The sequence below is a fragment of the Orussus abietinus genome, unplaced genomic scaffold, assembly GCF_000612105.2.
Source record: "Orussus abietinus isolate OABI.00-Male unplaced genomic scaffold, Oabi_2.0 scaffold18, whole genome shotgun sequence".
NCBI classification, from domain to species: domain Eukaryota; kingdom Metazoa; phylum Arthropoda; class Insecta; order Hymenoptera; family Orussidae; genus Orussus; species Orussus abietinus.
This window is the reverse complement of record NW_019396011.1, coordinates 1,545,652-1,571,320: the sequence shown is the minus strand read 5'-3', so window position 1 is coordinate 1,571,320 and position 25,669 is coordinate 1,545,652. Positions and strand designations below refer to the sequence as shown.

Here is a 25,669-nt window from a genome sequence, read left to right as displayed (position 1 = left end):
CGGATATGCGGAGAGCGGTGACCGTCGCGGATTAGAGCCTACGTTTGAACATAAATATATAAATATACGTGCAGACGTACATAAGTCCGGTACATACAGGGCTCCCCATGGATCACCAGGTCCACCCGATATTAACGCGTTCCCTGCCGGATGACACTCCACTCAAGGACCCTACTTTACACATTTTGGGATCCATGCAAAATTTTGTTAAGAAAAAACACATATGTATGTGCTCCACTCAAGGACCCTACTTTACATATTTTGGAATCCATGGGAAATTTCTTAAAAATATTTCAGGACAATTCCATACTTAAGGCGACGCGAAAGTCGCGTCTATATTTTAATTCCTTTATCACCTTCCCCATACGGGGGTATTCCCCTCAAAAGTGGCACAAGACCTCGGCAGTCCCACGGGAACCTACATTCGGTTCATCGTCTCCTCCTCGTCGTGAAAGAGCCTCCTTTTCATCTAAATTCCAGAAATAAACCAGCGGATATGAAATTCCATAAAGATCGGCCGGCGCATCTTATGTTACGCTTTCCCCATGGCCGGCATACTCGGGCGAGGACTCTAATTTTTTATACCCGGGTGTGTCGGCGTTAAATAAGGCTAGAAAAGGGAAATAAGTGGTAGAGATAGACAGAGGCTATCCGCGTTCATTCCGGATTCTGTGCCGGTTGCACCCGATTGAGCGCATCCTAATTATCCGCACAGGCGGGATAAATTCCGCGCGGGATGTGAATGCTCCCCGATGACGGGTTATAAGCCGGAAATAATTTGCGGGGGGCATCCGCGCGGGCGGATTAAAAATAACAAACCCCGGTAGCGATTTAACTGGGCGTATTTGTTTCCGTCGAAACGGAACCGCTCCGCGGGCGAGACGCGACACTATCAGTTATCGGGACTGATTTACCGGTACGTTTGATAACCGATAAAAATTTATGAAAAAAATCTCGTCGACCCTGCCGAGCCTTATATCATTCGGTAAATAAATCATCGCCAGATTTTCCCGAGATGTTTCGTAAAAATTGATGAAATTTAAAGATGGAAGGTCAGAAAGGAAGGGGTCAATTTCTCCCACATTATCTGATAAGATTGATATCGATGGAAATTAAATCGCCAGACTTTTCCGAGGTGGCTTATACTATTTATGAAATTAAGAGAGAGAAGGACAAAAGAAAGAACCGATTTTTCAATGGATGATCGGACGTGCATCCGTCAAAACTCCGGCCGAGCAGGTGCGGTTCCGCAGGTGATTTATAAAGGCCCGGAGGCAACGAGAGTAACGAGAGTACTCGACCAGCCGACGTATCATTAGTCAGGCCGGTGCGGAATCTCCGCGCGGTGATTCGTAACCCGTGCGATTCCTCCGCGGCGGCGAGCCGCGATCGATCATTCAATTAATCGGTCCCTGTCGCGGGTAAAAACCGCACGCCCCGGAGTTGACGTTACCCGGGGTTTTATTGCGGTAAGATATTTTCCCGGGAGGACGTCGGCGCGATTCCGCGGGATCCGCCGCGTGGGGATCGTTTATTAAGTCCCGAGGAGCGGGGCTTCCGCGCCTTTTCCGCCCGCCCGGGCAATCGGGCGGAAAGAAGGCGGAGGGCCGTCATTCCGTCGTCTCTTCCGTCGAATCGGAGGAATTGCGGACTCTCACGGAGAATGGAGTGCGGCCGGGCCGCTCGTTTGCCCCGGCGTCGCGGCCGTTCCGTCCCGGAAACTCTCCCAGGAGGTTCCCAAGATAATAGGGACGGACCGACGGCGAAGTATGCGCGGCGTTTCCGCACGTCGTATACCCCACCGGGGGATGTTTCCGCCCACCTCTCCGCTGGCGGAAAAGTCCAGGCTCGATTCCGCACCGTTAACAATATTTATATTATTTATACACCTCGATTCGTAGAGGGTCGCACCGAGGTAGGATCACCCGGGGAACTTCCGCAGGCGGTCGGGGGCTAAAGTCAATTTCGGACGGCAAACGTCCCGATTTCTGTCCGCGGTTTGGCCGCACAACGGAACGGCTTCTTTGAGGAAGGAGATCCGCTTCCATCGCTGCGGCTGCCCATCAGTTTACCTCCCGGTCGAGCTTACTTCGAGTACAAGGGTATCGATGCAACGCAGAAGAGCTTTCGCGGGGACCCCGGCGCGTTAATTAATTGAAAATTCGATTCCCGTCAAAGGGGCGGAAACTTCAACCAACGATCTATATTTGTACGAAAAGGTCTGTAAACAAATTGGAACAAAAAGGAAAAAAAGCCTGAAATTTCATGGGTGCCAGGACCTCCCTTCCACCCTCCTTATTCACATTGTGAAGTTTGAAACAATTCGATGGCCATCGTTACGGTTGTCATATCGTTGCAGTTCAAATCGATGTCCCAGAAAACATCGGATTGATTAATTTGTCCTATTTTATTTTATATATATATATTGACCGCTTTTATAATTGCAAGCGCGTTTCTCGGGTGGGTCGAGGTGGAGGGCGCCGCATCCAGCGGAAGCTTTCGTAAACTCGTTATAACGTCTTCCCCTTTGTAACAACCAACTCCGGTCTTCTCTCGCTTCCCTGGGAGCCAACGGAGCGTCTTCGGGGAACGTTTTCTCGGGCTTGATTACTGTCTGTTCCACTTGTGGGGCGGTCGATGCAGTTTCGGCCCACCTGATGGATCGTCAGGTGCCACTCGTCGTTAAGACCCCCCGCGACACGAGACTCGCAGTTATGGCATATGTCGGCTGGGTTCATCAATCAGGCCTCGTTATGACTCGGCTGAAACACCTCGGCCGTGAATTTCATGGGGATCGTCGACGTGAGAATTGCGGGTGGACACGCGATCCTGGTGTCCGCGTTTAAGGTGATATGAAAGCGTCAAATGTACATAACAAAAAATCCACATATTTATGAAGAATAATATTTTCTCCAAACTGGGTGCACCGAATTATATGAAACCTTAACACGTGTTCATGGAGGCTCTACGGAAGAACGCGCTGCTCGTGAAATTTCATTTTTTCGAGAAAAAAATTTCCCATTTACCCTGGCGAAAAATCAAAAGAAGATATTTCTCTTCGAAATATGAAATTTCACCAGTATCGCGTTTTCCCTTACGGCCTTCGTAATCTCGCGATGAAGTGTTCAATCTAATTATTTTAATAATTAAATTGGAACTAATTATTTTAATAATTAAATTCGACCTAATTATTTTAATAATTAGATTACAACCATGTGTACCGTGAATGTAGGAATTTTCTGAATAGTTTCAACAGCGTCGCCCATCTGGGTTGGTCCGTGACAACGCCACTCAAATTTCCGCGTCGGACCCTCCGGTTTTCATTTTGGGAAACGCGAAATTTATCATTTCAGGTGCGGTGAGGAACGAGAAGGCGTGTTAAAAAAAATGAATACGAATGACACAAGTGACAAAGTCCGGGAGGGAGGATATCAAGGGACGAGGCTTTTTATTCCATTATTCCGTATTTAGTCGGCGGATTCTTTCCGGATTACCCGGGGATTGGGATTGAATAAACTAATGCGACATCGCGGAATTTCGGGAGGGACGGCATTGTGCCCAGGTGTAATGCTTTGCCTTTGTCCTGTCGCGTTGTCGACCGATTTTCCAAAGTCACGGCACGTGGTTCTCTCCGTCGGCGGCGCCGACAGGCCAATTTTCCCGGCACTTCCGATTTTCGATGTCGCGACGGAAAATTCAGGGCATTTCCACGGGGAGGGCGAAAACCGACGCGAACGCTTCGATCTTCGACATGACAGCCAAGATGACGGACGGCGATCGGTCGTTGGCTGGTTTCGGGAAAAAGGTGTTTCTGGAATCGCTGAAGCCTTAGGTGACACCAAAGGTGTGGCTGGACAGGATGCCAGGACGTCGTCACGAGGGTTCGCATCCTTCGGGGATTTAAACTCCACGTGGCGCGTGACAGACCGCATCTTCGACATGACAGCCAAGATGACGGATGGCGATCGGTCGTTGGCTGGTTTCGGGAAAAAGGTGTTTCTGGAATCGCTGAAACGTTTGGTGACACCAAAGATGAGGCTGGTCAGGATGCCAGGACGTCGTCACGAGGGTTCGCATCCTTCGGGGATTTAAACTCCACGTGGCGCGTGACAGATCGCATCTTCGACATGACAGCCAAGATGACGGACGGCGATCGGTCGTTGGCTGGTTTCGGGAAAAAGGTGTTTCTGGAATCGCTGAAGCCTTTGGTGACACCAAAGATGAGGCTGGTCAGGATGCCAGGACGTCGTCACGAGGGTTCGCATCCTTCGGGGATTTAAACTCCACGTGGCGCGTGACAGACCGCAAGAACAAACGATTGCCGCCACTTAGGACGTAAGTGTTTCACGGTTCGAATTTACGAGACTCTAGGGCTCGATTAGTCTGCCGATTGTAAGATTACGAGAGATTGCGTCGCTCGTTGCACGCGAGAGGACAGTGACGTCGTCCTCGAGCTCTTCAGGCCTCTCTGGGACTTCCTCTGGGGCTCGCTTCCGGAAGAGCGGGCGCAGAAGTTCTCGATGAAGAAAAGCCGCAAACCCCTCTAGGGATTCTCTTTTGTTCCGGGTAAATTGGACGACACTAAAGATTAGATGTGCGCGATCGCGTTATCTTTTCTCTGTACGCTGTTAAAAAGAATATTGCAATTTTATAACATGTTTGTTGGAATGCGAGAAACTCGTAGCGTCGAGTGATGCGATCGGATAGACACAAGGCTGACCGTGGAACGGAAATGGGTGGCAGAAGTCTCCGGGAAATGGCGAAAATGGAGGATAAACCTGGTATCCGGTGGTCCTGGAAATTCGGAGACGTATTCATTTCGCGAGCCGCCTCGCTCGCGAAATACGAGAGCCTTGTCCCAGCCTCCCTAAGCCGGGCGACGTTAATCTCCGACATAGTTTCGAAACTAATCTGAAAGTACGTACGTCTCCGAGCGCTATCGCAAGTGCGCGCATTGCTGAAGAGAAGATTAACGATGCGGCGAGACGAATGTTATGAAAAGCGCCGGGAAATTTCATCGGGGTCGATGAATTCAAATTCGTCGGTACGCTTTTCGGTGGGAACGTCATTTTGAATACTCAAGTGGTAACATAAGCTGGCGCGTCCCATTACCGACATTGACATTCGCGTTGAAGTCCTTTTATTTCTACGTTGAGAATGACACGAACTGATAAATATTTTCTAATGAATATTTCTTTTTTAAGAAATATTTTCATTTTTTGGTATCTATGTAGCAGACTTTCGTGCCACCTTAACTCGTTGAATGCGAGTCAACTCGAGTTAGTATTCGACTCGTAACATCTTTAAAGATGTATTGCTGGCGTAAATTTGCGAAGGGGGTTAAAGGAAAACTAGTACTAAAGGTGTCGATGGGGTAATTGGTATATACACCTTCGGTTCACCTGTCGCAGAGCTCGTTTCAATTTCTGCCCTTTCCGCTCTTTTGGCCATCTTTCCTCCTATCGGCGAGTCCGGCGGCGTCACTTTTCATTCGCTCTTTGCTCTCTCCCGAGTCGGGGCAATTGATGACCAGCTCGGGAAAAAGGGCGTGTGCTTCGAAACAAAACGGGGAAAAAAGGAGGAGACCGGGAAAAACGAGAAAGAAACGTCCAGTTTTTCTCCCAGCTCCTCGAGGAAGTTCCCTCGAGGACTCGAGGCGTAACTTAATTTTTCCTGCCTCGTCATTTCTCTTCGTTCGGTCCCATTTCCACTGACTCGTTTTCTTTTCTCTCTTTTTTTTTTTCCCCCGCAGTCTTTCTCTAGCCGAGTGGCGGGGCGGGAAATGGAAAAGTCCTCCCAGGGACTCCGTTTTGTCGAGCCCTTCGGTGACGTCGAATTTTCGATTTCCGAGAGCTGGATTTTTTCGGGGATCGAATATGTACCTCGGTGGGATACTTTCCAGGGCATTGAAATAATGCCGCGATATATTGCTCGCCATCTCGAGCTGAGCCCGATGCAATATACGAGACTTCCGGATTGTCAGCCTAGTTTCGGCAGGAAGTGGAGCAACGGCGGAAGGAACGCTCGCCGTAGCTTATACTTTTCTCGGGAGGAGAACATTGCGATATTCTGGAATACCCAGCGTGCCGGGGAAATTGACATGCAGGCCGTCAGAGTCATTTTTGACTTTCCGAACCATATCCGATGTTATTGCCGTTTCGCTCGTCTCCGTCGAGTCTTCGGAAAAATCCGTGGAAATGCCGGTAAACGACGCTTTGTCTTTGTCCAGGTCGTTCCGCGGATTAACGAAGACTTGTCGCTGGACAAAGTGTCTCGTTTCTTGTTCCAAACGACACTCCGCGTTTCCGTGATATCGTTTTGCGGATCGGTGAAAAAAATTATCCCGTCTTTGGGATCGCTCGTTCGAAATCGCGCTTGGCATTTTTCTTGGTCTTTTTGCATATAAGTTTAATTTGTAAAAATTCTCCAGCCTGTGAAATTTTTTTCTAAACGATACTCTGCATTGCCACGAGATCGTTCCGCACATCCGTGAAGACATATCGCCGGGAAAATGTTACAGCCTCCGGGGCGCCTTGTTCAATTACCGATATTGGGCTCGGCCAGGGAGGAAAAGGGATGGCTTTTTCTTTAAAGAAATAAATAAGTGTCGCGTTCAGGACGCTTTCTTGTCAGTCCCCGGTGCACGGTCTTTATTGGCCGAGGAAAGGCTACGGGGGTGGAGGGTGGAGTTTCATTTTAAGGGACGTCAAGCTCACCGAAAATAGACTACGTCGTCCAACTCGTAAGACTATCTATCTTCGCACGTGTCACCTAACGACCAGCACCTCGGGACTTTCGAATTTTATCTGGCCGCCTTTTGTCTGTCAATCCTGTCAATATGGATGTCAATGCGAGCTCGGGCCTCGAGGAAGTCAGACCTTCGTCACTTCTGATCGTTCCTCAGGGGAGGGAGCTTTATGAGGGACGTCCCATGCTTTGAGTCGACTTTTGACACTCTGATTTTCTTAAATTCGGAACATTTTTTTTTTCCCCCGGAAAATGTCTTTTGACATTTTTTCCGGATTTCTTTTTCGCCGCTACGAAGTTCCTCGGAACTTCGGCAAGATGCTTCGCATTGTCGCGTTGTCTATTATTTCTCGCGTGACGGGGATAGTTTCCCCTTTTATCCCCTTTTTCGGAACGACGTTGTACTCTCTTTCTTTGACCCTTTTTCCGGAAAAACGGCTTTCCCCCTATTGACGTGCAATGTACTCGCGCGAAAGCTCGGGCCCACGTGCCGGCGACTTTTCCCCCAGACTTCGCGAAATGTCGCGCGATTTCCGCGATCTACGAAACGTCCGGGAGAAGTGGAGCATTCTCCCAGGTGCTCATGCGCGACAATGCAAATGTTGAGACGTGAAAACTGTGACAATGAGGCCTCCCGTTCTTCGGTGAAAAAGCTCGGCATTACGTGGGCCCTCGAAATGGATTCTAAAAACTCGGGACCAGAATTCACGATACGCGATGGTGGGATAATGGATGATAACACGACAAAGATGAGGTTTTGTCATTAATCGATTAATCCCGAGGTTGGATAACGAATGAAGTAATGGTAAGTCATTGCCGGACATTTTGTCATTAATTCGCTGACCAACGATTTCGTCCCTTGTAATTTGGGACGAAGGAGAGAATCGCGAAGATGCAATTTCCCGGCGGACCTGCGTCGAAAGCGAATCCCGAGGGACTTCTTCAGGGTCGAGGGGAGCTTCTCTGAATTTAATACACGGGAGGAAACAGAATGCCACTTTCAGGATGTTTCAATGGTAAATTGCACCCGAGATCTCGGAGGGGTGGATTTACCACGGGCGCTGATCTCGAGACGTCCCAGGGGAACCGATAGGCGATTTTATTTCCTTTTTTTTTTTCCTAACCTCCCCACAAGGAGTTCCCAGAGACGGGATAATCTTCTTTCCTAAATATTCACGATAGATGTAATAAATCCCGAAGCTGGGGAACGCGGAAGGAAGCTAAGTCTCCTCTTACGTTAAGCATCTTGTGGATTTAAGGGGTCCATCCTCTTCACTCTCCCATAAATCGGCTTTTGCTCTCCATTTTCTATTTTATTAACAGTCGCTTTATCGATGTGGAACATTGCATGTCACTCGTAAATTGAAATTTCCACGACTCGATTGATTACCTGATATCGCGCGACATAAAAAATTGTCTTTTCGGATTTTTTTTTTCTTAAACTTTGGTATAAAAAGAAAAATGCGTCTCTTATATTTAATTCCCTAAGGACCTTTTTTATAGCCTTTGTATTCGGGACACCTGGAATACCTTTCTCCCGAGACAAATATTCGGAAGTTCGGGTTTGACTTCCGGAGAGAACTCGAAGAGATGCCTCGAGATCTCGGGGGGGGATTTAATTCGACGAGAATTTAATTGCGCCCCTCTTTGAGGGGAACTTTTCCCCGACTGACGGCGGAAGTAAACGTCGGTATTTCGGACCCGGTTTGCCGCGACTTTGCGAGCGCAAACCCCTTTAATCAAGCGCGAATGTACACGAGGTAACCGGGCGATCTCGAGATTTGCGGAACAGTCAACGAGTGGCGGATTTGCGGCCATTCGGAAGGGCGTCGGGCCGGAAGTGCGAGAGCTACCGGAAGTGGGGAAGTTGGACGAGCCACTCGATACCACGTATCGCGATCGCCGGGGGAGAAATTTCGAAAAGCCACAAGGGCTCCCTTTGTCGTTTCGAGAGCCGCCCCCGCTGAATGGCGGATGTATGTACAATCGCGATTGCGCGGTACAGGGTACGCCGAAGCAAGGTGTATCGGGTTGTTCCGCAAGTTTGCGGATTAATTTCCAAAGGTTGATCGATTTGTTCCAAAGGGATCTCCCGATTGGCAGTTCCTGGATTTCTAAAAAAAGTCAAAGGAATTGATCCAGCCACCCCATCACGCTTTTCACATTAAAACCAAACGAATCCTGTATTTTCGAGGAATTAGTCTGGAACGAGGGCGCCGTTTAATTTTATTAATCGATTTAATCACTTTAGTATTATCCATGGGCCTCCCGAGGTTTGTTCCGGGGGAGGAAGAGCCCCCGATGTGCACCCGGAGGAAAGTCAATACTTCCGACAGGCCTTAATTCGGGAAGAATTTAATTACGGCTCCCCCGAGGGGGAGTTTTACTTTCCCGGTAAACCACGTTTTAGTGCGGTTCAAAACACCTACGAAGACGTCTTCCAGGTCCCCTTAATGGTAACTGGAAATTCCTTAACCAGGGGCGGCTGGTAACTCTACCGGAACATTTATTAGCGTACTTCCTCCCATATAGTCCTTAGTCGTCAGGGCCGAATTGGGATAACTTTCCCTACTTTCCGACTAAGTGCAGCCACTGTGTGCAAGAGGACCGAAGCACTTCCCCGGGATCGATATAACGCGGAAACGAATTCGGAAACACTCGCGGCGAAGGTCCCGCTTTGCATTCCGGATGTTTAATTTATAGGTTAGGGGTGTTTCCCGGGAGGAAGAAGAGAGAGAGGGAGAAAAAAAAGTCATAAAAATGAAAAGAATCGAGGGGAGATAAATGGATTCGGCTCTTGCGGCCAGGGGTGAGACTCTCGTCTAGGGGGGCGAATCCGTGGGGGGCAATTGCCGGGGAATTACCTGTTGTTAAAAGTCTCCAGGATCCGGAGGCCGAAGAGCAACGAGTCACCGAGATCTCGAAGACCGATGGCGATCCCAAGGAGTCGTTTAATCACCGAGGAACTCGGTATCTTAATCACCGCCCGTCTCCCATTAGGCTCGCCTGACTATATCACCAGGTATCCGGGTTAACGTCTAATCGGCGATTTTCCCCAGATTGATAACGCCCAAAGGAACCGAATGCCGAACGAAGACGGCTTCAGAGGCCTCCAGGAGGCTCCCAAGGGGAAGGGGAGGCCCGGGCTTGAAGTCGGCTTTTCTCTCCTCGGTGCATCGATTCGACGATTCCCTTTTTTTTTTCTTCTCTTCCTTCCCGAATTGATACACGAGATCTATCGAGAATCCGATTTTCGACCGAGTCGCCTCTCCGAGGCAAATCTGCTTCCGGCTGAATCCCGTCCGGCACTTCACCCGTTCTTCGGGTTCCTCTTCAGAGTCCACTTCGGGATGCACTTCGGGGCCGAATCCTGACCAGCATCCAATCTCGACCTGGCACTTGTCCCGAACTGGTCCAAATTGGTGTCCGGACTCGCGACAATCGACCTGGGGAATCGAGGGTTTGCACTTTCTTTTACACAGGGCGGGGTAAGGGGGGAGGATCTGTCTCGAGACCGGCCGAGGATCGCGCTGGAAATTTAATTAAATCGGATTCAATTTATTATTCATTCGCCGGGGCAGGATCGAATTGATTGTGAAATAAAATCGGGCTCTCATTCCGCGGAGTCCTGGGGGAGGATTTCTGTGTTTTTTTTTTTCTTACGGAATTTTTTCAAGCGAATCTCCCGGGTCGGGGGGTGAGATCGCGCGGCGAAAGAAAAGGGGCGCGTCCGAAATGGATACACTGATTTCTTATTATTTCCGTTTACACTTGATCGCTGTTTTAGTATTGGTACGATAAGAGGTAATTTCCTCGAAAGTTAAGACGAGAATCGTTTTTCCTGATTTTCCCCGAGTGAATGGTTATTTATTTTTTTTTTCTTCGAATCGAGGGGTGAGTCCTGGGACCTAGAGTTCATACTGTCAACTTTTCAAGGCGAGACTGACGGTCTCGTGGACGATTCTCAAATGTTGACTTCGATCCTCAAATGTTGACTTTGACGATCAGAATTTTTTTTTTAATCTATTCATACGCGAGAAAAAAAGTTCATTGTCAATTCGGGAAGAGGAGTCTTTTTCGAGGCTTGCAAAATCTCCGGGTGGCTAATCGGCTCGTCGATGGCGGCCTCCAGGGATTCGTGCACTCGCATCGCGAATTAGCATGCTCGTCCTCCAGGCAATCATCTATTTACGCGGCCAATTAGCGGCGTAAAACGCGGACCGCTCCCGGAATCCCGTGTTTCCCACGGGACTTGACGCCTCGTGCCGACACACCGATTCGCTCGGTATTAATTTCGAGGCCGACCCCGAAGCTCGCGTCCGACCGGCCGCGTTAATTCCGCACTTTCCCCGCAAATCGTCCGCGCAATTGTCGCCGAATTACCCGCCGCCGCACATATAGGATTACTCTACGGACATATTGGGCGAAAATCACTTTCTTAGCCGCATAATTTCATCACAAGATTGACCGACAATTAAATGTAATCTGAATAAGATTTCGAGCGTGCATTGTTATTAAAAAAAAAAATCCCTTTTTACTCCTCGAGGTGTCTTCTACTCCTGCGCAGAGGACAAAAGCTACGTACGCAAGTGTAACTATTACTTTTAATACCAATTCGTCCATGCGCGTCGGTGGGAAATTAATCCGAGTCTTTCGCCATATTTCTTTTTTTTTTTCGTTGCGATTTTCACTTATTTCGCGCAATTGGCCATATTTTTCTTTTTCGCTTATTTCGCGCAATTCGCCATTCTTTTTTTTTTGCGTCTCTCACTTTCCACCCGTTTCTTGGATTTCTCCTCGTTTCTCGCCCTTCTTGCCTTCTCCGCTCCTCGATTAGAGAACCTCCCGATCGGCCTCTCACAATCGGAGGATTACCTAGGCCATCAAGGTGCGAATCGAGGTGAGGATCGACGTAAATGGGTCCTTTATGACGAAGTCTTCTCTTTACGAGCCGAAGCCTCCTCTTAGGATGCAAATCGTGCGATTACTTCGGCCCCGGAGGCTCTTCGATTCTGCACCCTTTATTCCCACCCCCTTTCCCAGCCCCACAGATCCTCCCGAAACGATGGAAATCCACCTGGACCCTTTAACTCTCACGTGTGCGTTTCCACTGTGCCTCGGTATCACGTATCACTCGCCCCCGTTATCAAGTTTTCCGAAAAGCTCGCGGGGAATTACCAGGTAAATTATTTGATTAATTGCGGGGGTGAATTTAGGATTAATCGGGCATTTTTGAGGAATTCTCGGAATTCCAGGGCTGCCAGTGCTCGGGGGGTAAAATCGTTAATCGGACCCGTGCAGGTCCCGAGACAGGTGAGGTGGGGAGCTTAATTGGCGACGAAGGCCTCGCGGAACTACTGGAGGTACCGGAAGCACCGGAAGTACCGGAAGTCGCGCACTCAGACGGGACCGTTCTCGGAGTCGAGAGGCGCGGAAGTTTGGCGGGCTTGCGAGAGACTGGCCGCGTGGCTGGAAAGCTCCGCGAAAGCTCGCCGCGCATGCGGCCCGACCGCTCACGCACTTCTGCCCTTATCAGCCGCCGCCACCCGATCGCAAGCTCGGGAAGACGCACGCGAAGCCCCCACCTGACGCACCCGGCGCAAGCTCCGATAACGCGGGCTGTTCCCCTCTCACTCGCTCTCGCGGCGCGGCCGATCGCTCCGTCTCTCTCTTCGGGGAGCTCCATTCATCCGGCCGGACTGAGAAGGCTGGACGATGCTCCAGAATGTCGCGCGCATTCTTCACGCGGATGGGGTTAAGAGTATTTGAAAAATTGGAAAGTTTTTAGTGTCTCTTCTAAGGAGAAAAAGGTACCTTGGAGCTTTTTAACGGGCCTTCAAGCTCAATTTAATCCTCTTGCTGGGGATACATGGAGAATACCAGAACGTAAGTGCGTCGTTCGAGCGAGCTTTTCTTCTCCAGGGTGAAGCGACTCGCGATAGCCCCATTCGATTATTCGACCACCGGCCCAACGGTGGATCGGCGATTTAATTAGGACGGAAAGTGGCTAAATTGGTGACTAATTTAAAATCTCCCAGCTCAGGGAACAAAGGCGCCCGCCGTGGTTCACCGGCAGAGCGGAACTTCAAAGGGAATTCGTTCGCGGGGTGGACAAAAGATTGCCCGTTCGTTGACTTCCAAGATCGCCCACGCAGTTGTACCTTGATTCCCTAATGAAAAGTGATTAGCGATGACCGAAGCACTCATTTTATCAGCCCAATGCGAAGTGGTTCGTCTTGCTCCACCGTGGAAAAAAAGAGAAAGAACAAATAAGTAGATCAAATCTTAGTCCGTTTGTCCATAGAATATTGTTGCTTTGACACCGAAGCAAATCAATGAAATCTGACTATTTAGTTCGAGAAAGAGATTCTTTTTTGGCATCGCCGACTACGTGGACGGTCGCCCATGGGCTCGTTATGGTTTCTGGGAAGCTCGGTTTCAGATTTTAAGCTCGGGCCGTATAAACCCAAGTCGGGGCGTATTAATTCCTAAGGATCGCCCTCCGAAATGGAGTTTAATATACAGCCGGCGACGGTTTATGCTTCTATAAAAGTGCGAGGCTTATCGTCGAGCTTGCGCCGGGACCCGTGGATGCTTTACTGCAGGCCGTGCAAGCTCGACCTTCTCGCGGAAGGTCCAAGGGAAAGCCACCGATGCGAGAGGACCAGAGGTGACGTCGATCGGCCGAGATCGATCTCTTCTGCCTTTCCGGCCGGAAGCCGGCCAGCTTATTTTTACACCTGAAAGCTGCGCTTTCGCGCGAATCGCTCGCCGGCTCCCTACGAGCAGCGATCCGTTGCGAGACACCCAATTGACACCGACACGTCCCGAATGTTATCCCCTCCGTCATTTATCACTCGTCATCCAGGACCATATGAACATTTACCCGCGTATATACATGTGACACTTTTTTTTTGTCTTCTTTCATCCCACTTTTCATAGTACCTTGATATCGAAACATCGCTTTCGATCGGCTGGACTTCGAGTCAGCTTTTGACGTTGCGATCTTGCATTAAATTCTAAATTCCCCATACATCCGAGAGGATATCCGCGTGCGAATAATGCCACTCCTTTCCTGTGCTTCGGGATTTCCTTTGTGCAATCACGGTAGATGGGCTTCGCCACGCACGCTTCTTCACGCCCGGACGTAAAAGCTCCTTTTCCTGGGGCGGAAGGCCTCGTTTCTGGCTCCTTTAAATGGAAGCCGATTGAAAGCTCGCGCCCCCACAAAGCGCCTCTCCGGTATTTACCCCAGTCCGATATCACGGAGGTTCCCATTATTTCGGATTACATTGTCTCGCTGTAATTGCACCGGAAGAACCACTCGTCGTGGCCCTTTATTCCGCGGGAAATGGAAAGTCGCGTAGCCTTTTAATTGGCGGAAGGAGGACGTCCATGTTGTCCTCCGAGACGAAGAAGCTTGAAAAAGAAAATGGGCGCAAATCTTATTGCACCGTTTATTTCATTACATTTTGCGTTGATGAGACTTCAATTACTTTTTAAATTTCTTTAGGGACATTTTTTATATTTCTTGTGAGACGGCATGTTTCTAAGCTAAGAAATTCTAAGCTAAGAAGCTCCCACCACCCACCACCCAAGCTTTGAGAAATGTGCCATGGACGATTGACCCTCTTGGACGTGCCACTTTCGCATCCCCTTAAAGGGACGACACTCGCGTTTTCGGCCTTAAAGCTCGCGAGGCTCATCGATCGACAGCTTTATCTCGCCCTTGAGCTGAGAGAAAGAGGTACGGAGTCACTTTTTATTCGGAGATTTATAGGCCGGAGCGGAGACGGTGGAGGCGCCTCTCGGAGACGGTGATCTTCCTCGTAGGCTTCTTTCACGGTCCAGCTCCCTCGCGACACGAGCCCGGATCGATCCTCTCGAAATCATTTCCAACTCTCCCGTGATTTATTATCGGAATTTCCAGCAAAACTGCAGCCGACCACCCCGCGCGTCCCGCGGGACCCCCGCCAGGAATTCCGGGAGGGAAATTTCACTCGAGACTCCTGTCCCTTATTATTATCAAAGTTTATTATCATTTATTGGTAAATTAATTATTCCTAACCATTGGTTGTGACATCCTAGCTCGATTTCCCGTGAAACTTGCTTATTGGTCTCGTAGCTCTCTTTTCGCAAATTTAATAATTATTGTATCATATTTATTAAGTGCATTAATATCGAAGACGAGGAATTTCGACCCTTGGGGCCGAAAGGAAATCGAAAGGTCTCCGATCGGTGCATCAGGGATGCGGATCGCATCCCGAAGTCCGTGACAAGAATACAAGGAAAGTGCGTTCCTCCCCCCATGGGGTGGTTCACCCCAGGGGGTGGTCCGCTCGTTTCCACGTCCACACGATATCCCATTCCGGCCATTCCTATGGCATGGCCGGAAAGCCAGTGGGTGCGACGTTATTTCGGAAACCTGAAATCGCCTTCCCCCTGCTTCCTGAAATCCGTGTCCTGGCGGCAACCCCAATCGCGGCATTCGTGCTCCAGGACGAATTCAACATTTCCGGACCCTTGCTTGCCTCCCCTTTTCTCGAGCTTTCCTTCGAACCGACTTTAAGGGAGGAGAGAGAAAATTTAATATCGTATCGAATTGTTACATAATTCCTGGGTTTATCTAAAAGTCCTGAGGGTCCATAACCGAGTAGGAGTAAGTCGTCGAATTACTAAAAAGTCATTTTTTCCCGCAACACCCCCCAGCGTCCTTCTTCTGCTCCTTGCCACAGCCCCCTGCAGGAGCCTCCTTCTTTTCCTTGGGGTCCTTGCAGCATCCCGACTGACAGCAACCTCCGGAGACCTCCCTCGCTCTGGAAATCCAGTATTCGCTTTGAAAGGGGGGGCTAGGAAAAGTTTTCGGAATTTCTTTCGCTAGTTCAAAGGGCGAGATTTTGGATTTCCTGAGGTACCCCATATGGCCGCCATGGTGTGGTACTAACCGATCCCGAAATATCTATTTGGCAGGACCGCAGCAGCTCTTCCGGGTCTCCTTTGGGGCACCTCCTGTGCAGCAACCTCCTCGTTCCTCCTTCGTACCTGCGCAGCACTTAGAGCCGCAACACCCGCCATTTTTTTTCTCTCTGTACACGTAGTCGAATGTTCATTAATGGCCGATATTTCTTCATGGGTGAGGAGGCTAAATCGAGTCCTGAATCCTGGCGGCGGCCATATAGGTTTCGAACGTCGAAAGATATTCGACCACCCCCTTATACAAACTATCCACGCCAAAAATATAAACAATAAATATACTCTATTTTCCATAAACGTGGGGGTTAAATCTCGATAATGAAATGAGGGACAAGTGGAGTTTCCGTACTTCTTACTGCAGCATCCCCCGGAGTCCTTGTCTTTGTCCTTATCGTCGTCCTTCTTGTCTCCGCTGTAAACGACGATTAACAAATAATCGGATAAATGGCTTAACCCTTCCCGATATTTTCTTTGGCATGGAAAAAAGAAAAAGAAATGGACAGGGGATCGTACTCACTGTTCGCATTTGCACGTCACTTGCCCAGAGTAGCCTTTTTGGGATGTGACTTTCCTGGGGAAGAAAAGAAAAATCAGGACTCGTCGATACGAAGGCTTGAACGGAAGTTGGGCAATTTTACCCAACGTTATCGTATCATAAATGTATTTATAAAAATGTATGTCAACGTCACCCTTTAAAAAATAGATTCGGATTATTTTCTCCTCCTATCATTCATGGGGTAGGGGCATTTAGGAACGGATTCTTTTATGGCGATTCGGGAATCCGGTCTACTTACGAACAATGGTCGCACATGTTGTGCCTTTTCGTGGGGGAGCTTTGGGAATTTTTTTTCGAGGATCTCTGAGGGATCCAGGAGCACCGGAAGTCGACGCTCAGAGGGTCCCACCGTGATTTTGAACTCGGATGATTTTGTCGACGTTGCCGGGGAGGGAACTCGAAGGTGGCGGCCTTGTTGACGAAATTCGATGCTGCGCTGTTACCGTCGCCAAGTCTCTTCTTCTCCTCCTCCCTCTCCCTCTTTTCAGCCGATCATCCCTTCGGAGTGTCTCTCTTCCCAAGGCCGCCTCCGCCTCGGCTCTTCCCCCCTCTCGGAAAGCCAACTTCAAACCTCGGGCTCGACTTTGCATCTTCGGTAAGGGTGGCTCACTTCTCCCACTTTCAACTCCCCAGAACTCATTCACCCGATTTTATATTTAACGCAGTCCTCACATTATTTCCGACGTTGTATTACAATTCGTAAAAGTGGCCCTTTACCTAAAAGCGATCATAAAAGAAGGTATGAGTATGGCGTCTCTTGGCAGCGGTCCGATCTTCTTCAACTAAAAGACGTTTAAAAGGGCTGCTAAAAGTACGATAGGAGTAAGAGCCAATGCATTTTGTTTCTCCGAAGGGGGTCTCTTCCATGACGTACGAACTTACGGTGGCTTTCACAAAATAAGGAGTTTCATAAAGGTGGGAACAAACGAAAAGACTCTGTGCGTGGGAACGTTCCAGGACATCTTGCCCAGCCAGGTCCTTTTCGATTTCCCAAAGTTTTTTTCCCTTTTTAATCCCTTCAAAGGGGAGTTCCGGGAGTTCCTTAACGAGCTTCGGAAGAGTTCGAGAAGTCCTTCTATTGATAAATATTTCAAAAGGGTTGCTCCTAAGGGGCGAAATGCAAGGTGGAGGCCCCAGGGATTCCGGGTTGATTTTTTTTCCCCCACGCTCGAGGGGCCGCAAGCCCACCAATCAGCGAGCAACCCACTGTCCACCGTAATTCCGTCAGCGGAATTCCATTTTGCACCTCGTAATGGCCGGAACGCCGCTGGACATGGACTGCTTTTAAAGCGAGTCCCAACCCGGCTCCTGTAGGAACGTCCACCCTCGTCCTTCAGAATCTGCGCCGGAATCTCTTGACTTTGTTAATGGGACGGTGAAACCGCCGGGACACCTCCAACAAAGGAACCGAAAACGCCCTCAGCCCTCAATGTAACGTTTTTTAAAACATTTTTCTACTTTCTTTTTTTTAACGTCAATGTGGAGGTCCTTAGGCAGGGACCGGCACTCGTAACAATTTCATTTTTTTCCATTCAGACTTTGAAAAAGCGAATTTCTGACCGGGCTCATCGTCAACCGTTGAAAAAGCATTTTCTCCCCGAAGGAACCCCAGAGATCAGCTGATCTCTTCGTACATTACGTACTCTCGCTTGGCCTCGGGACTTCCGGTTGTACATACGCGCTTGATAAGCCTGTTATCGCGGAGCGTTTAGTGAGTTAGCCGGAAAGTTTGCGCCCCTCGGGCCGGGAAAAACGTTTTCCCCTGTCGGCGGACTGTTTTCTGTTACGTGGACTTGGAGTACCGTCCATGGTTGGTCGGCTTCACGGAAGAGAACGCGGCTGATGGCGCGCCGGAAATCGAAGGAAGGGGCGGAAGGAAATGACCCGATGGGTTTACTCGGTTTTGGGGGGTTTTGTCGATTTTAACGCGGGTAATTTCGGCTATCGAGGGAGAGCCGAGAGTGCAGAGATTTCGGGAGGAGCCCCGGCACCTGGTTTAACATTTAGATTGCATCTGGACGGGATATCGTCGAGCTTCGCCGGGTCGGCGTTCCATTAATAAAGTTTTTAATTAGGACGGAAAAGTGATCACCCGGAGATGAATCGAAAATCGAAGACCGAGGCGAAATTCGAGCGTGCTTAACGATTTTTCATTACCCTCCGTAAGACTCTCCCAATGCGGTCATTAGGGCGATCTGAAAGTGCTCTCATTTCTGACACTTATCTCGTAAATCAGCGTATCAAGTCGTTCGAAATTTTCCCACGTGGCCCATGAGATCTCATTTTTAAATATTCCCTTGTAAGCAATTTTTTATTCTTAATGAAAAAAAGATGAATTTCATGGGCCTTAATTTCTGCGCTTAATGCCCACACATCTCTTGGTTAAATTTCAAAGTATTTGGGATAAATGAGAACTACCACTTTTTATCTTTAATATGCACGTTTCAAGCTCTCTACCGATGCAGAATGCAAGGTTCACCGAACCGCGGCACTCCGGTCCAGTTATGATATAAAATGGTGCACTTTGATAATTCTTTTTTGAAGGGATTATTTTCCTTTTTTTCTTTTTGCCGAATCCTTCGTGGGGCGATGTTAACGCGCATCGGTCGATGCACGGCGGGCCGCTGCACATGCACTGCAATCCGCATCACTGATCGGATTTGTCTCTTGACAAAAAGGTGCTAACACGTCGCATTGGCCTCCTGCCAGCGATTTGACTCGTATAGTAATGGTCGATTCGAATGCCCTAGGAAAAAATCTGCTCGCGAGGCACATTGGAATCGTCAGAAACGGGCCTTAAAAAAGGGACCCTCGATAAAGACGTCGCGGTCGTAAAGCTTGACTTTCAGGAATTGTTCCCCTCGTTCTTTATATTCCTTGTTAAGGCGATATGAAAGAGTCGGCCTATATTTATCTGGCAGGTCCAATCGTTGATTTCCAGCGCCTTTAATATCATCTCGAGTTGTAGGAAATATTTGCAAGGGTAGAAAAAAATTCATCTCCTTCGACGGGGTGGACGAATTTCATTTTGCGAAAATATCTCGAGGAGAAATTCACCGCGAGGGGGATTTATCCATCAACTTGTGGGGCAACCCGATAAAGTTAGGGGGAACCTAGGGGGCAGACGAAACGCGTCCTCGTCGGGTTTCGCGGCCTTAAACATTGCATTCACGGAGAAGCCGAAAAAGCGGTCGCAAGCTCGGAAATCGAAGCCGGGAGTCGCCCCACCCGGCTGTTCCTCGCTCTTTTCCCGTTCCGGAATTGGGTCAGCTCGCTGCAGGGCTGCAAAAGCTGCCGAAAACTGACCCTCGGCCCGCCCCAAAGTTGGACGCTGCGGAGAAGCTCGCAGGCCATCCGAAGAAATTTCGAGGAAAAAATATCCTGAATCCCGGAAACCTCGAATAGACGATTTAAGGTGGCACCTCCATCAATAGCCATGGAGCTTTTCTCCCAACCGGGTGTACCAAATCGTTTCAATTTTAATATGGAGACTGTAAGGAAGGTCCTGACCCCTTTCACAAAGATTCGTTTAAAGACATTTCTAAGATTACGTAGAAAAATTTGCATTTCATGACATTCCTTACAGCCTCCGTGTTCACAGGATTCGGTACACCCAGTTTGGAGACATGTTTCATAAACGGGGTTTTTCAGAGGCCGCGTTTATATCGCCTTAATCAGTTTCTTTTTTGGGGGTTGAAATGTTGTCATGCTCGGGTGGTCGAATTTTTTCATGCATTTTAAGGGTCGGAAGGGTGCACCCGGGATGCTCGATCGCTGGAGAGATGACTTACGGGGGTGCTGATGGGGTCGAAAAGCGACCCCATAAGACCGCGGTTTACAACCCTCTCCAGTCCGGAAATGCGGACGTAAACGTAAACGTAAGCTCTCCTTCCTCCCTGTTTCGAGGGTCCTTTGGGAAGCTTCGACTTTCGGCTAGGGTGGAGGGTGAAAATTCGACCGGAGTAAATCCCGGCCGCCATTTTGGATACTCGAGACCCACCGGCCTCCAGGAATTACGGGAGGAAAGTAATGCCGTGAAAATGGCCGATTAATTAGTGTCACCCCTCGGGGTTTCGAAGTCAGCAGAGACCACGAGGGATTTTCGTTACGCCAGAGTGGCAGCGATCGCCGGAAAGGGGAAAATGAACCCGGTCAGCAGGACCCTCGGGAAAATTATTTCCCCGTTCCCGATTTTTTCCTCGCATGAAGACGGGAGTCCCGTAATTGGCCCTGCTGGCCGCTCTATTTCTCGCCCCGTGCTCCCCATATCAAAAATATAAAAAAGAAAAATATCGAAGGAATTATTATCTTTAAATTTCGGAAGCGCTAAAATGTCTAGCTGAAGCATTTATTCGTTCCGCAAGTACTCGTTCCTCTGGCACTGGTAAAGTAATGCAGGTGCCCTGTTCGCTGCCAGATTTAGTGGCCGGATTTGAGTGCAGGGATGCTGCAGGATGCATTTATCTTGTACCTCGTGGCCACGTCTTGACACTCGCCAGGAGCGATTTCGGGCGCCGGGACGCTCGGAGGATCGGCAGGGAGAATCAGGTTTCTCTTGTCGAAGTGTCCCCGACATAGAGTATGGCGCCATGTCGAAGATGCTGTAAGTGAAATATCTCCCCTTTGTACGAGAGGACGAGCCAAGCGCGAGGTTCACGGTCCGCGAAGCGCACCGTGGCTCCTCTTGCTCTGCCTCCACATGTGGATACACGCACACCCGTGTACACGATACGTGCCCACGTGTCCACGTGTTAATACGCGACCACGTCGAAGGACGAGGCCGATTTTTCGATCGATCGATCCCCACAAATGACGAGGCTTTTCCGGCTTTATTAACGGCGGGCTTACACGAAGGACACGTGCTTCAAGACCTGGAACCGAAGGGAGGTTAAGGGCGCTTAGAGAAATAATTATAGTAATTACTTTTAAGGCCGCGCGAAACCCCAAAACCTGTCGGGTAGAACTCTAGGATATTATTTTAAAGGGAATTTCATCGATCGACATGACGTTTCTTCTCCACCCTACTCGTGAGCACCTAGGAACAATTTCTACACTCTTGACGTCTCAATTTTTTTAAATCTATGCAAGCGTCGAGACATATTTTCTGTACTCACGAGTCGAATTGCAATGTTTTTTTAGATAGTTTCATCGGATATTTTAAATGAAATTTGCTTTTTTCTTCTTTTTTTTTCCCGAATCGACTGGGGTAAGGGTTTCGCATCACCTTAATTCTCGTACTTCGGGATGAGCTGTCATGTAACACTTCGCCACCTGGAAGGCCTTCTCGCAGGGCTCGGTGCTCTCTGAAAATTAAAATGCGTGTCTTTTTTTTTATTTTTTTTTTTTTGAGGGAAGGTCGTTAGGTGCAATTTCATTTTCTCTTTTTCCGAGACTCACTGGGACGATCGACGCAGCGTCTTAGGACGTTCCTGGCGTCCTTTTGCAGGTTCTCCGGGAAGTGTTTGACCGCCTTCTCGACGTCGACGTCGCCAGTCTCGCTCACCAATCCATTTTTCTGCATGAAGCACTTGACGTAGCACTTGAGCTTCGCGTCGGTTACTTCCAAGTCGCCGGCTTTGAGTTTCTTCAGGGCAGCTGGAAAGTTCATGCTTTCTATCTAGCCGCTAATTGGAGCACCGGAGCCGTTTTCGCCTCGACTACCTCGTCTTATTAAAACACCGAGGGATCCTTCAGGATCCGATCGGAGTTCGGCAATTAAGCGCTGATTTTTGCAAGGCAACAACATCCGCCGGCTACTTTCATAGAAGTATTCTATGAAAGTAGAATTCCTGTCAAAATGCCCTGAGAAAAAAAAAAAATGATCGGCTGACCGAGGAAAATATACCATCGGCTGAGTCATATTCAACATTAAGGAACAATTATTATGTCAAGAAAAAAAAGAATGTAATGCCCTTGGTTTAAGGGAATTTTCTTAACTCATTCTGACAGTTATTCGGGCGCGTTCAACCACGTGGTTTCGTTGGTACAATGAATATTTCTTAGTGTCAACCAGTTCTTCTTTTTTTTTTTTCTCTAGGGTGGATCGGTCGATATGTTCCAGGCTTGCATTATTTTCAACAGTGCAGGTATCCGTCGCGTTTATTTTTCCCCTTTTTCGCCTCATTTTCCGAGCGGATGCGCCCCTTTACCGGCATGTAAACCGCGCTGGATTTTCATCGAAAATCGAGTTAACGTCGAATTCCTTTGACCGGGCGAGAAACGCGGGGCGGACAAAGGTCCGGGGTCGGCCTTACGGCTCTCGAGGCCGGTAATTAACGATTTCTGCGGCGCTCGATAACGCCCGTTATTATGGGCCGTATCGTAACGGGGTGCGAAAACGCCCCGTAAAAAGATACGCCGGAACGCAAGCCGGAGGTCTCGTTAACAGGATCGCCGCCGTAAGGGCGCCCTCGGCGCCTCCACCTGGGATTTAAGGGCCTCCCTTACCTGTCGGCATTGCTTATTTACTTGATTTCGACTTACCCCAAGAAACGCCGGATTGCTTCCTACACTCTCGGCGAATATCGGCCCTCGCAGGCATCTGCAACGAGGAAATCGATAGAGCTCTGGACTGAGGAAACACGAGTCGAAGTTTAAGTCCCTCGAGCTTGCACAGCCTTAAGGGGTTACGTGCATTCGTCATAGGGAAGATTCAAGAATTTCCCTTTTTTTTTCACAACTAAAATCCATTTTTTAATCGAACAGGGCGTGATTTTATTATCTCATGCTAGGACCTAGGGCATGGTTTTGTTGAAGAATTAAAGTTCATGGGTCTATCTGTCGGCTCTGATAAGAAGGACTTACCGACAGGGCCAGGACTACGAAAACCCAGAGAAGCAATTCCGCCCTCATCCTGGAAACTCGGTAAGCTCGCTTCGGCTCCAGCGGAATGAATTTTCAACCCGAATGGAAACACCTACTCCGCCGATTGTGGTTTTAAAGCCCTCCGGGAGTTTAGCCATCGATCATTACGCCTTCTCTCGTAAAAGTCCGGCCTAATCCGTGTCGCGATTGACGGCGATTAAAAGTCGGCCGATTCGGGCCTTTTCTTTTTTTCTCCCGGATTTTCTGGAGGGGAATATTTAACTTGCGTCAATGAGTTGGATTTACGAGGACGGGGCGACATGCGCTCAGCTGCAACTGTGAATGTGCAATTTATCGAGTATTTATTGGCGGGAACGGTCCTCGCGATTTACAGCCTCATTTTCGGAGTGAATCCCGAAATGATTTTATTCCCTCTCTTTCGGCTCTATTGAAGGCTTTTCCACGCGGATAAATTCGTTGATAATAGCTCGATTTTCTGGAGGGCCTGAAAAACGGAATGTCGACGTCACTTTTTATTAATTTATTACGATTTATTATGCAACAATTCGTTTGATTTTCGTACTCGCGTCGCTGTCCCTTTATGGGCACTCGCGTTCTCGCATGGATCCTTGTCCACGGCTGGAAATCCGAAATCCGAAATTAAATCTAAAAATTACCCAACATCGATCCATCGAATTCGACCGTTGAGTAATTAATAACCTTGTTTCGGGCACTAGTAAGCTTTATTTTCAGGGAAAATTGCCCTGGCCTGGCGCCAGTCGAGGGACAATTGACCGTCAAGTGCAAGCTGTAATGAATGGACCAAATAAATGAAAAAGAAAGTACAGGACGTAATAAAATCGATGGCCACAGTTTACACATTGCAACCCTTGCTGAAAACTGAGTCAAAAAGGTCTACGCAATTTTTCTTTACAGTGCGTACATCGCCTGTAATAATGAATTGAAACCGCCAATCAGGAAATTGTACCCATTAGCGAATTTTCTCGTTAGCCCGTTTGAATGAATTATTACAGAGAAACCATGCACTGTAATGAAGAACTTGTACGGGACTTTTCGACTCCACTTTCAACAAGGATGGCGCCGTAAATTTATCGAATTTGTGTCACATCCTGTTTCTGGATTAATGAATGAGAAATCGATTCAGGTGTACCGGGTTCATCCGCACTGCAAGGCAGGCCAGGTAGCGTCGTAACTCCTCGTCGTCGGGGAGCTGGCCGAATTTATGGAAGACCCTTTCGTAGCGGTAAAAGTCTGCAATTGCGAGTAATTAGCCGCAGGTGAGAGTGCAAGGGACAGCCGAGAAGAGGGTGAGCTTACTTTCGGGGTGAGCGGAGTGCCTCTTGCAGAACTTCTTCGCGGGGGGCCACCCCACTCGGTCGAAAGCCAGGCTCTGTAGAATTAAGGCGGCTCGATTAGTCGAGTCGGGCTAGAAAGAGTCGTACAAAGCTGGGGGAATTATGATATCGGAAGTTTCGTCCTCTCAGCCAGCCGAGGAGGCCGCTGGAAGTCCCAGGAAGTGCCTCATCGTCGTCCCGACTCCCAGAGAAAAGGTCCTCGAGCCTGGCCTCTTATAATTTCCCCGACGAGGTCGCCTCGCCAGGCAATTTTCCGTCTCCCTTTTTTCCTCTCGTTCCCGACGTGGATCGCTACAATTAGCGGGTAATCGCGCGAATTAATGGTTCCTTTGATCGCGGCGTAATGGCGGCCGCCCTTTGCTTTGAAACACGGTCTGCAGCAGCGATCCTTGCCCGACGAGTAACGTCCTTTTTACGGCCTGGATATTGCGTCTTGGGATAACGAGCGCCCCATTCGCATGGTCGGGATGGTTGTCTAAAGCTTCTCGGTACTCTCGGTAATGAGATAATGTGTCTGAGAGTGGGATACGTCCTAGGGCTTTGCGCGCTGCGGGGGATGCGTCGCGTCCCATCAAGTGGGTGTAGCGCGCGATTAATCAGACCGAGGTGCGCGGCGATGAGCCCCGGTTTTTGGGTTAACGCTGCCCCGCAGAGAAAAACGTTTCGAATAAAAGTTATGAAGGAAGATGCGGGGAAGGAGATTTGTCTGGACGGTTTTTTCGTATCTTGGGCTGTTAAGGCACGAAACTGGGATCATCGGGAAGGGGCTTGTCCTGGGTGTATCCTAGGTGTGAGGCGCAGGTGGCGGCCGTTCCTGCTGATTTATGTGCCTTAGATGTTTCCGGTGGTTAGGCTTGAGCTTTACCGCCGTCGTATCAGTCGAAGGTTTATCATCGGGGTGGAATTTACCGGCGGGTGTTTCAATGTTTCAATGGTGAGAGCGTCCTGCCACGAGCGGCGCAGGATTCGGGGTTTATATTCCATCTGATTCCATTTATAATCCAGGCGGTATGTCTTGGAAATTAAAGGTTAGGAATTTAAATAATTAGGGGCACTTCCATGCTATTCAATGTAATTACAATATTTTACCAGAGAGAATTCCTTGCTGTAAATTCGATCCTGACTCTTGTCGTATTCTTTTCTCTCTCGCTCTCGTACGGAGAGCATATCTCTCTGTCCTTCCGTGTCACGTGACCGCGGTTCGAGAGGAACG

General features: G+C 49.0%; 2 protein-coding genes across 8 annotated transcripts; both read right to left on the bottom strand.

Moving 5' to 3' along the window:
• Window positions 1-15,368: 15,368 nt before the first annotated feature.
• Window positions 15,369-16,692, bottom strand: LOC105700269 (S-adenosyl-L-methionine-dependent tRNA 4-demethylwyosine synthase). 2 transcript variants are annotated; one of them, XM_012425947.2, is made up of 5 exons: window positions 16,515-16,692; window positions 16,238-16,291; window positions 16,070-16,132; window positions 15,693-15,833; window positions 15,422-15,563 (listed from the first exon to the last, which is right to left on the bottom strand). In XM_012425947.2, exons 1-4 carry the CDS (start codon window positions 16,529-16,531, stop codon window positions 15,707-15,709), a joined length of 261 nt encoding a protein of 86 aa, XP_012281370.1. In that variant the 5' UTR covers window positions 16,532-16,692; the 3' UTR covers window positions 15,422-15,563; window positions 15,693-15,706. The 2 variants fall into 2 exon arrangements, with proteins under 2 accessions (XP_012281369.1, XP_012281370.1); XM_012425946.1 differs by lacking the exon at window positions 15,693-15,833 and having other exon boundaries at window positions 15,369-15,563.
• Window positions 16,693-20,746: 4,054 nt separating this feature from the next.
• On the bottom strand, window positions 20,747-23,195 carry LOC105700258 (general odorant-binding protein 83a). Of its 6 annotated transcripts, none has more exons than XM_023434485.1 (5): window positions 23,081-23,195; window positions 22,760-22,817; window positions 21,674-21,871; window positions 21,501-21,599; window positions 20,747-21,147 (listed from the first exon to the last, which is right to left on the bottom strand). In XM_023434485.1, exons 1-4 carry the CDS (start codon window positions 23,126-23,128, stop codon window positions 21,529-21,531), a joined length of 375 nt encoding a protein of 124 aa, XP_023290253.1. In that variant the 5' UTR covers window positions 23,129-23,195; the 3' UTR covers window positions 20,747-21,147; window positions 21,501-21,528. The 6 variants fall into 6 exon arrangements, with proteins under 6 accessions (XP_023290253.1, XP_023290252.1, XP_012281356.1 ...); XM_023434484.1 differs by having other exon boundaries at window positions 21,515-21,599; XM_012425933.2 differs by having other exon boundaries at window positions 21,501-21,579.
• Between the last annotated feature and the right edge of the window lie 2,474 nt (window positions 23,196-25,669).